The 10,330-nt window shown below is 49.7% G+C and overlaps 1 protein-coding gene across 1 annotated transcript; it reads right to left on the bottom strand.

Annotated features, from left to right (window-relative positions):
* Positions 1 to 7,218: 7,218 nt before the first annotated feature.
* LOC136787674 (olfactory receptor 14C36-like) lies at positions 7,219 to 7,845 on the bottom strand. The gene has a single exon (XM_066984987.1). The coding sequence runs from the start codon at positions 7,843 to 7,845 to the stop codon at positions 7,219 to 7,221; it is 627 nt and encodes a 208-aa protein (XP_066841088.1).
* Between the last annotated feature and the right edge of the window lie 2,485 nt (positions 7,846 to 10,330).

Raw genomic sequence — 10,330 nt, 5'->3', positions numbered from 1 at the left:
TCTCTTGTCCAGGCTGATCCTGACCTCCCCATACCTTATTGGGATCAGCTTTCGGATGACATTCTTGATCCCTGAGTATCTGTCTCACCTCTGTTGGCAACTCTGTTTTTGAGAAGGAAGTGGCGTTGTTGTCAGGAGGGAAAAGGACACAAAGGTCTTTAGGAGCATCCTCCAAAATGTGCCCATCAGCTCTGCACCTCTAGCAAATTACGCTTGTTGTGGTTTTACCCGGCCAGTAGCAAAACACCACACAGCCGTTCACTCACCCTCCCCCCTCCCTCTCTGGGATGGGGGAGAGAAAACGGTAAAGTGAAGCATGTGAGTTGAGATAAAGACAGTTTATTAAGACAGGAAAATTAATAATAATAATAATAATAATAATATTACTAATAATAATGTGTACAAAACTAGTGATGCACAATGCAATTGCTCACCACCTGCTGACCGATGCCCAGCCTATCCCCGAGCAGCCGGCCCCCCACCCCGGCCAGCCACCCCTATATATTGTTTAGCATGACGTCAGATGGTATGGAATACCCCTTTGGCCAGTTTGGGTCAGCTGTCCTGGGTCTGTCCCCTCCCAGCTCCTGCTGCACCCCCAGCCTGCTCGCTGGCAGGACAGAGCGAGAAGCCGAAAAGTCCTTGGCCTGGTGTAAACACTGCTCTGCAACAATTAAAACATCAGCATGTTATCAGCGCTCTTCTCATCCTAATCCAAAACATAGCACCCTACCAGCTACTAGGAGGAAAAATTAACTCTGTCCTAACTGGAACCAGGACAGCTATCCACCCCTTATTCCATACCATTTATGTCATGCTCAGGTTACACTCTTTCCAATACCTTGTAATTAATCACCATTTTCATCTATGGTATATAGCAATCATGGTAGTGATGACATACAGTATTATATAATAATTAACATGCTACAATTCAACTCATGGGCTATTCTCACCCAGTATCAAATCCCCTTGAGGTACACACCGGACCTCCCCATTCTTTTGCATTACCCACCAAGTGCATCCAGGTCCCTGAGCAAAAGCAATTCCACGAATGGGTTTGCCTTTTCCTGAGGCAGGAGTAGCCCAGACTGTTTTACCCAGCATGTTTCTTACGTGCACTACAGGAACTTTATCCCCTTCTACAGTGCGTAACAGGTTTGATTGGGCAGGTCCAGCTCGGTTGGCAGCTCCCCTAGTATTGACTAACCAGGTGGCCTTTGCCAAATGTGTATCCCAATTTTGGAATGTCCCAGCACCCATTGCTTTCAGTGTAGTCTTTAACAGTCCGTTGTATCGTTCAACTTTTCCAGAGGCTGGTGCATGATAGGGGATGTGATACACCCACTCAATACCATGTTCTTTGGCCCAAGTGTCTATAAGGTTGTTTCGGAAATGAGTCCCGTTGTCTGACTCAATTCTCTCTGAGGTGCCATGTCGCCATAGGACTTGCTTTTCAAGGCCCAGGATAGTGTTCCGGGTGGTGGCATGGGGCACAGGATATGTTTCCAGCCATCTGGTGGTTGCTTCCACCATTGTAAGTACGTGGCGCTTGCCGTTACGGGTTTGAGGGAGTGTGATGTAATCAATCTGCCAGGCCTCTCCATATTTATATTTCAGCCATCGTCCTCCATACCAAAGAGGTTTTGAGCATTTGGCTTGCTTGATTGTTTCACAATCATGAATAACCTGTGCTATAGTGTCCATGGTCAGGTCCACCCCTCGATCACGAGCCCATCTGTATGTTGCATCTCTACCTTGATGGCCTGAGGTGTCATGGGCCCATCGGGCTATAAATAATTCCCCTTTCTGTTGCCAGTCCAGGTCCACCTGAGCCACTTCAATCTTAGCAGCCTGATCCACCTGCTGGTTGTTTTGATGTTCTTCAGTAGCCCGATTCTTGGACACATGAGCATCCACATGGCGTACCTTTACAACCAGGTTCTCTACCCGGGCAGCAATATCTTGCCACAATGCAGCAGCCCAGATGGGCTTGCCCCTGCGCTGCCAGTTGTTCTGCTTCCAGTGCTGTAACCACCCCCACAGGGCATTTGCTACCATCCATGAATCAGTATAGAGATAGAGAACTGGCCACTTTTCTCGTTCAGCAATATCTAAAGCCAGCTGAATGGCTTTCACTTCTGCAAACTGACTCGATTCACCTTCTCCCTCAGCAGCTTCTGCAACTCGTCGTGTAGGACTCCATACAGCAGCTTTCCATCTCCGATGCTTTCCCACAATACGACAGGACCCATCAGTGAACAAGGCATATTTCTTCTCTTTTTCTGGTAGCTTGTTGTACAGTGGGGTTTCTTCAGCACGGACCACTTCCTCCTCTGATGATATCCCAAAGTATTTGCCTTCTGGCCAGTCCATAATCACTTCCAAGGTTCCTGGGTGACTGGGGTTTCCTATTCGAGCCCGCTGAGTAATCAGTGCAACCCACTTGCTCCATGTAGCATCAGTTGCATGATGTGTAGAGGGGACCCTTCCTTTGAACATCCAGCCTAGTACCGGCAGTCGGGGTGCCAGGAGGAGCTTCACTTCAGTACCGACCACTTCCGAAGCAGATCGAACTCCTTCATATGCTGCCAATATCTCCTTTTCAGTTGGAGTATAGCGGGCCTCAGATCCTCTGTATCCCTGACTCCAAAACCCCAGGGGTCGACCTCGACTTTCCCCAGGTTCTTTCTGCCAGAGGCTCCAGGTGGGACCATTCTCCCCGGCTGCGGTGTAGAGCACATTCTTTACATCTGGTCCTGTTCGGACTGGCCCGAGGGCTACTGCATGAACTATTTCCTGCTTAATTTGTTCAAAGGCTTGTCGTTGCTCAGGGCCCCATTCAAAAGCATTCTTCTTACGGGTTACTTGGTAGAGCGGGTTTACAATCAGACTGTAATTTGGAATGTGCATTCTCCAAAACCCCACGACTCCTAGGAAAGTTTGTGTTTCTTTTTTGCTAGTTGGTGGAGACGTAGCTGTTATTTTGTTGATCACATCCATTGGGATTTGACGACGTCCATCTTGCCATTTTATTCCTAAAAACTGGATCTCTCGTGCAGGTCCTTTAACTTTATTTTGTTTTATGGCAAAACCGGCCTTCAGAAGGATTTGGACTATTTTCTTCCCTTTCTCGAAAACTTCTTCTGCAGTGTCACGCCACACAATGATGTCATCGATGTACTGCAGGTGTTCAGGAGCTTCCCCCTGCTCCAGCGCAGACTGGATCAGTCCATGGCAAATGGTAGGGCTGTGTTTCCACCCCTGGGGCAGCCGATTCCAAGTATATTGGACTCCCCTCCAAGTGAGAGCAAACTGTGGCCTGCACTGTGCTGCTAGAGGGATGGAGAAAAATGCATTAGCGATATCATTTGTGGCACACCACTTGGCTGCCTTTGATGCCAGTTCATACTGGAGTTCTAGCATGTCCGGCACTGCAGCACTCAGTGGTGGCGTGACTTCGTTCAGGCCACGGTAGTCCACTGTTAGTCTCCACTCACCATTAGACTTTCGCACTGGCCATATGGGACTATTAAAAGGTGAATGAGTCTTGCTGATCACTCCTTGGCTCTCCAGTTGACGAATTAGCTTATGGATGGGACTCAGGGAGTCTCGGTTGGTGCGATATTGCCACCGGTGCACAGTTGTGGTAGCGATCGGCACTTGCTATTCTTCAACCCTCAGCAACCCCAAAACAGAAGGGTCCTCTGAGAGACCGGGCAAGGTAGACAACTGTTTAATGTCCTCTGTCTCCAAGGCAGCTATGCCAAAAGCCCAGCAGAACCCTTTTGGATCCTTGAAATATCCTCTTCTAAGATCGTCTATGCCAAGGATGCACGGAGCATCCGGGCCAGTCACAATACGGTGCTTTTGCCCCTCATTACCGGTTAGACAAACTTCAGCCTCCAATACAGTTAACTGCTGGGATCCCCCCGTCACACCATAAATACAGGTGGGCTCTGGCCCTTTATAGCTTGATGGCATTAGAGTACATTGTGCACCGGTGTCTACTAAAGCCTTATACTTCTGTGCGTCTGACGTGCCAGGCCATCGAATCCACACAGTCCAATAAACTCGATTGTCCCTTTCCTCCCCCTGGCTGGAGGCAGGGCCCCTCTAGTCCTGGTCAGAATCTTCGTTTCTGTGTTTAAAGGACTGCCTGTTGGAAGTTGGAGCAGCAAACTTTTCAGAGAACTCCTTTTTCCCAATTGTTTTCCTTTGCAACTCACGTACCCGTGCCTCTAGGGTCGCAGTAGATTTTCCATCCCATTTTCTCATGTCCTCTCCATGGTCACGTAGGTAAAACCACAGGGTGGCATGGTGTGTGTGCCCACCATATTGTCTTCCTTGCATAGATGAACGTTTACCCCTAATAGCTGAGACACTGGTTTGTACAGGTGGGGAGGAAAATAAACTCTCTTTAAGTTGGTGGACCTCTTCAGAAAGTTTCTCCAAAGTATTCTCTTTTAGCTGGTGGACACTGGTTCATTCAGGTGGAGGGGAAGATAAATTCTCTTTAAGTTGGTGGAACTCTTCAGAGAGTTTCTCCACAGCCGAGACACAGGCCTGTAGGGAAGAGGAGAGATTTCCTTTGTACTGCCTGAGTTGTTTAGCCACTTCATCCACTGTGGGTTGCTCATCGTCTTTCCAGGTTAGTATTTCCAATGAGCTGGCATATGATGATGGTGCACTCCGTACAAACTTCCGCCACACGGGTCGTGTACACTGGACTTCATCTGGATCTGTGGATGTTTGTGCGTCGTCTAGGTCCTTATAAATTACTTTCCGTATGGCTAATTCCCTCACGTACTGAATTCCCTTCTCCATGGTGGTCCACTTGCCTGGTAGACATACAAGTTCTTCCTTGAAGGGATACCTTTCCTGCACAGCTGACAGGAGACGCCTCCAGAGGCTGCGAGATCGTGCTCCATCTCCAATTGCTTTGTCAATGCATGCGTCCCTAGCAAGGGATCCCAGCTGCCTGGCTTCCCTGTCCTCTAATTCCACACAATTGGCTCCGGTGTCCCAGCACCGGAGCAGCCAGGTGACAAGCTGCTCACCTATACAGCGACCAAAATCTTTTTGCACATCTCGTAGCTCACGCTGGTATAGAGTCCGGGTAGTTACTGTTGATTTTTCGACATCCCCATCCTCATCTTCAGTCTCCTGCACCTTTGATGACCCAGCCTCGTCTTCACTATGCCCAGACTTAGCAGAAGACTGTCTGCGTTCTAAACGACCTGAGTCTCTATACCATTTTTTCACCTTGTCTACAGGGGCAACTTGCACTGCTACAGCTTGTTTCTCTGACCCAGCCACAGGAGCTGGAGCTGCTGCAGGGGCTGGAGTGATTTGTGTCACTTTGGAACTGCCAGAGTCATGACACCTTTTTTTCAAGCATTCTACCAGTTTTTTAGGATTTTGCAGTTGTTGAGGGGTGAATGTCCAAAACACTGGAGGTGACCACTGCTCTAGAAACCTGCCCATATCCTCCCACACTCCCTGCCACTCGCAACTATCCCGCCTCAAGACAGATCTCCGGATGAGATTCCTAAGTAGTTGTTTAACCCTCAACAAAACCTGAAGCGCATTCAGGAGACATAACAACAAGAGCAGGCTGGTCTGAGTATCCCAAGGATATTCAGCATCTTGGAGAACCACCGTAACTAACTCGGGGGATAAGAGGGTGGTGAAGGAGAAAGGGAGAGTGAACAGGGAGCGAAACATGTCTTCCCCTGTCCCCTTCACAGATTGGCTCCCTAACGAAAAAAGGCAATAAGTGTAATTGCTAATAGTTGCCGAGATATGGTTTCCAAAGTATAGAGTCGACGTCAGTGCTGAGTACAAATACCAGGTTAGAGTCGTGACCAGATATTTCATCATTTCATAAGCCATTGTTACACCGCACAGTACCATAACAATCTTAAACCAGGGCCCGGAAAGGATAAACAGTGCAACAGGGAGCACATACAGAAAGTAACGCGCTATAAAACTCAATTTGGAAAACAGGCACAGCAGACTGGAGATTTAGGCAATCAACATTGTCAGTAGCAACTATTAAGCAGGTATAATATTTACACCAGTTTTAGTTTAACACACTCTGGTCAGATCTGTCATTATCTCAACCCTTCGAGCCCCACGTTGGGCGCCAAAAGGACTGTTGTGGTTTAACCCGGCTGGCAGCTAAACACCACACAGCCGTTCGCTCACCCTCCCCCCTCCCTCTCTGGGATGGGGGAGAGAAACGGGAAAGTGAAGCCGGTGAGTTGAGATAAAGACAGTTTATTAAGACAGGGAAATAATAATAACAATAATAATAATAATAGTGATCATGATAATAGTATTAATAATAATAATGTGTACAAAACAAGTGATGCACAATGCAATTGCTGACCACCCGCTGACCGATGCCCAGCCTATCCCCGAGCAGCCGGCCCCCCCACCCCGGCCAGCCACCCCTATATATTGTTTAGCATGACGTCAGATGGTATGGAATACCCCTTTGGCCAGTTTGGGTCAGCTGCCCTGCGTCTGTCCCCTCCCAGCTCCTGCTGCACCCCCAGCCTGCTCGCTGGCAGGACAGAGCGAGAAGCTGAAAAGTCCTTGGCTTGGTGTAAGCACTGCTCTGCAACAATTAAACATCAGTGTGATGTCAACATTATTCTCATCCTAAATCCCAAGCACAGCACCCTACCAGCTACTAGGAGGAAATTTAACTCTGTCCTAGACAAAACCAGGACACTGAGCAGTCCTTGCACACTCTAAAGGCCTTGTCTGTTTCTCACTCTGCACCACTAGCGAGTCAGCTGTGGGTGGGCAAGAGGATGGGAGGGGAACTTGATGTGAGATCTGACCCAGCGTGAACCAAAGGGATATTCCATGGTACATAACATGGTGCTTGGAAAAAAATATTGGGGTTATCTGTCCAAGACAGGGCACAAGTTTCCCCCAGCTCCACAGGAGATGGGATGAGAGGGATACTGAGACAAATGAATTTCTCATGGCTTCTTTATTTTCTTTATGTACACAGGCTGCCCAGTTCTATAGGTATGTGAGATGATTAGGTCTAAACAAAAACAAAACCAAAATGATTGACATATAGGAAACTAAGAAAAACATTAAATCAAAGTCACATATTTTACGAAATGATAATAAAGAAAAATAATTAAAAAAAAAATCCTCCTAAGAACTTATTTCAGAAAGGTTATTGCTCTGATTGGATCACAGGCACAAGATTAACGTTGAAGAAGCATTTATGCAAACACTTGTTTGAAGCATGTACCCAAAGAATTTCCTCACTGCATCCTTCAGCTCCTTGGTCCTCATGCTGTAGATGAGGGGGTTCACTGCTGGAGGCACCACTGCGTAGGAAACTGCCACAACAAGATCCAGGGATGGAGAGGAGATGGAGGGGGGCTTCAGGTAGGCAAATATGGCAGTGCTGACAAACAGGGAGACCACGGCCAGGTGAGGGAGGCACGTGGAAAAGGCTTTGTGCCGGCCCTGCTCAGAGGGCATCCTCAGCACTGCCCTGAAGATCAGCACATAGGACAGCACAATGAAAACAAAGCAGCCAACACCAAAAGAAGCACCAAATAGAAGAACCCCAACTTCCCTGAGGTAGGCATCTGAGCAGGAGAGCTTGAGGATCTGGGGGATCTCACAGAAGAACTGGTCCACAGCATTGCCTTGGCAGAGGGGCAGGGAAAAGGTAGTGGCCGTGTGCAGGACAGCATTGAGAAAGCCACTGCCCCAGGCAGCTGCTGCCATCTGGGCACAAGCTCTGCTGCCCACGAGGCTCCCGTAGTGCAGGGGCTTGCAGATGGCAACGTAGCGGTCGTAGGACATGATGGTGAGAAAACAATACTCCACTCCAACGAAGAAGAGAAAAAAGAATACCTGTGCAGCACACCCTTGGTAGGAGATGGCCCTGGTGTCCCAGAGGGCATTGGCCATGGCTTTGGGGAGAGTGGTGGAGATGCAGCCCAGGTCGAGGAGGGCGAGGTTGAGGAGGAAGAAGTACATGGGGGTGTGGAGGCGGTGGTCGCAGGCTACGGCAGTGAGGATGAGGCCGTTGCCCAGGAGGGCAGCCAGGTAGATGCCCAGGAAGAGCCCGAAGTGCAGGAGCTGCAGCTCCCGCGTGTCTGCGAATGGCAGCAGGAGGAACTCGCTCACAGAGCTGCTGTTGGGCATTTCCTGCTTCTGGGCATGGGGTCCTGCCAAAGGAACAGAAATACAGTAATAATATACCAGAATTATCTGAGAAAACCATTTCCATTTCTTAGTTAAGCCCCTCTAAGCACTTGCCCAATTGCAAAGAGACAGCTGGCAGATCCCTTTCCTGCATTCAATTCAGCTGCTCTGTGCTGGCATCTCTTTGACTGCAGGACAATTGCACTAAGGAGGTTCTCCTGAGAAGAGCTGGAACACTGTCGAGAGCAGAGGAATCCAGGCTCCAAGTGCCCATCTCCAGACCTCTCACCCTGTCCCCGTACTCCCCTTCCCCAAAGCACCCCGAGGGCTCACTCCATGGGCAGGTGAAACCCCCATCCCCAGGCAGCCTGGGAACAAGAGCAGCAGCAGCACGGCCAGGAGGAGAAGCCAGCAGGAATGGCAGCGTGCTGCTGCCAGGGGAGGCAAGGCCAGGGAGGGACAGACGGACACTCAGAACACCCTCCTGTGCTGCAGCTCTGCCTGCAGAGGAGGCAGCTCCTGCTCATTGCAAATGATCTGTGCTCACCTCAAGCCTGCAGATACCTCCCAAAGGCAGGGCACTGGGCATTGGAGGGTTTGCAGCTCCTAAATATCAGCTAGGATAAAACGTGAGAGGACCACAATGATGATGTTGGTGCAGTCTGTGGGCTGAGGTGTGGGAAGGGATTGTATGAAGTTCATTTTTGACATATTGGTCCCTCACTGCAATGCTCTAGGAGTCTCAGTCTCCTGTACAATCCTGACAATCCATTACCATGAAACCTGCCTCCCCTCCACTGCAGGATTCTTCAGGCACCGAGTGCAGAAAAAGGCTTGCCTTTCTGGTATCCCCTGCCTTGGTCTTTCTCTTGAAAAATCCAACCATAAATGCCATTCTCTACAGCATCTTCTACTCATCCCTGGAGAAAGAGAGAGACCCATGCTGACAGATGCTGTCAGGCATCGGATGTGCCAGCTGTAGAAGACCCCTCTGGCAACCCCACCTGCATGGCCCTGCTGCCAGAGACTCACAGTGCCAAGAGCCTGCAGATCTGTCCTGCCACAAGATGGACTGTTGTTGGCTCCTCACTGCCTCCAAGCCCTCTCTCCTTCTCTCCTCTCCCCGTGCCACCTGTGGTCAGAGTCCCCAGCCCTGCTGCGCTGTGCACAGGAGCTGCTCCTGGGCAGAGCTGTCTCTCTGCACCAGGGCCCTCTTGCCACGAGCTCTCTCTGTCCCAGGAGCCCGGCCCAGCTCAGCAGCACAGCACCCGACCATGGCATCGCTTGCTCTGTGCCATTGGGCTCCCTCGAGTTGTCCCCAAGGCCTCAGGGCTGACAGCTCCCGAAGGCAGCAGGGTCTCTGCTGGGCTGTGGTGTCTGAAGCAGACTGACATCATCGCCAACTGCTCCACTTTGTAGATGTCAGAGACTGATTTTTACAATTGTGATTTGTGCTGTTGGGCTGTGGTTGTCAAACACGTTGTGCTTTAACCCGTCAGGCACCTCAGCACCACACAGATGTTAGTTGACACCCACCCTCAAAAGATAATGGGTTAAGATAAAAATAGTTTAAATTACATGTATAAAGCAAGTGATGCACAATGCAATTGCTCATCAGCCACTGACTGATGCCCAACCTTTCCCCAAGCAGGGGTCCCCCTGAACCTCACCAGCCTGCATTAGGATCTCATGTGCAGGTCCCTTGACCTCACTTTGTTTTAGGGCAATACAAGCTTTCAGAAGGATTAGGACTATTTTCTTCCCTTTCTCAAATACTTCTTGAGCTGTGTTGCCCCATGTGATGATGACATCAATGTACTGGAGGTGTTCAGAAGCTTCCCTCTCTTCCAGGGCAGTCTGGATCAGCCCATGGCAAATGGTAGGGCTGTGTTTCTACCCCTGGCACAATCCATTCCAGGTGGACAGGATGCCCCTCCAACTGAAAGCAAAGTGTGACCTTCACACTGCTGCCAAAGGGATGCAGAAAAATGCATTAGCAGTATTAATTGTGGCTGAGCGCTTGGCTGCCTTTGACTGCAGTTCGTACTGAATGAAGTTCTAGCATGCCCAGCACAGCAGCACTCAGTGGTGGTGTGACTTCATTCAGGCCACAGAAGCCCACCGTTCTCTTCCACTCACC

The sequence above is a fragment of the Anser cygnoides genome, chromosome 30 (genome assembly GCF_040182565.1).
Source record: "Anser cygnoides isolate HZ-2024a breed goose chromosome 30, Taihu_goose_T2T_genome, whole genome shotgun sequence".
Classification (NCBI taxonomy): Eukaryota; Metazoa; Chordata; class Aves; order Anseriformes; family Anatidae; genus Anser; species Anser cygnoides.
The sequence above is the reverse complement of the archived record's forward strand: the minus strand, read 5'-3'. Positions and strand labels throughout refer to the sequence as shown.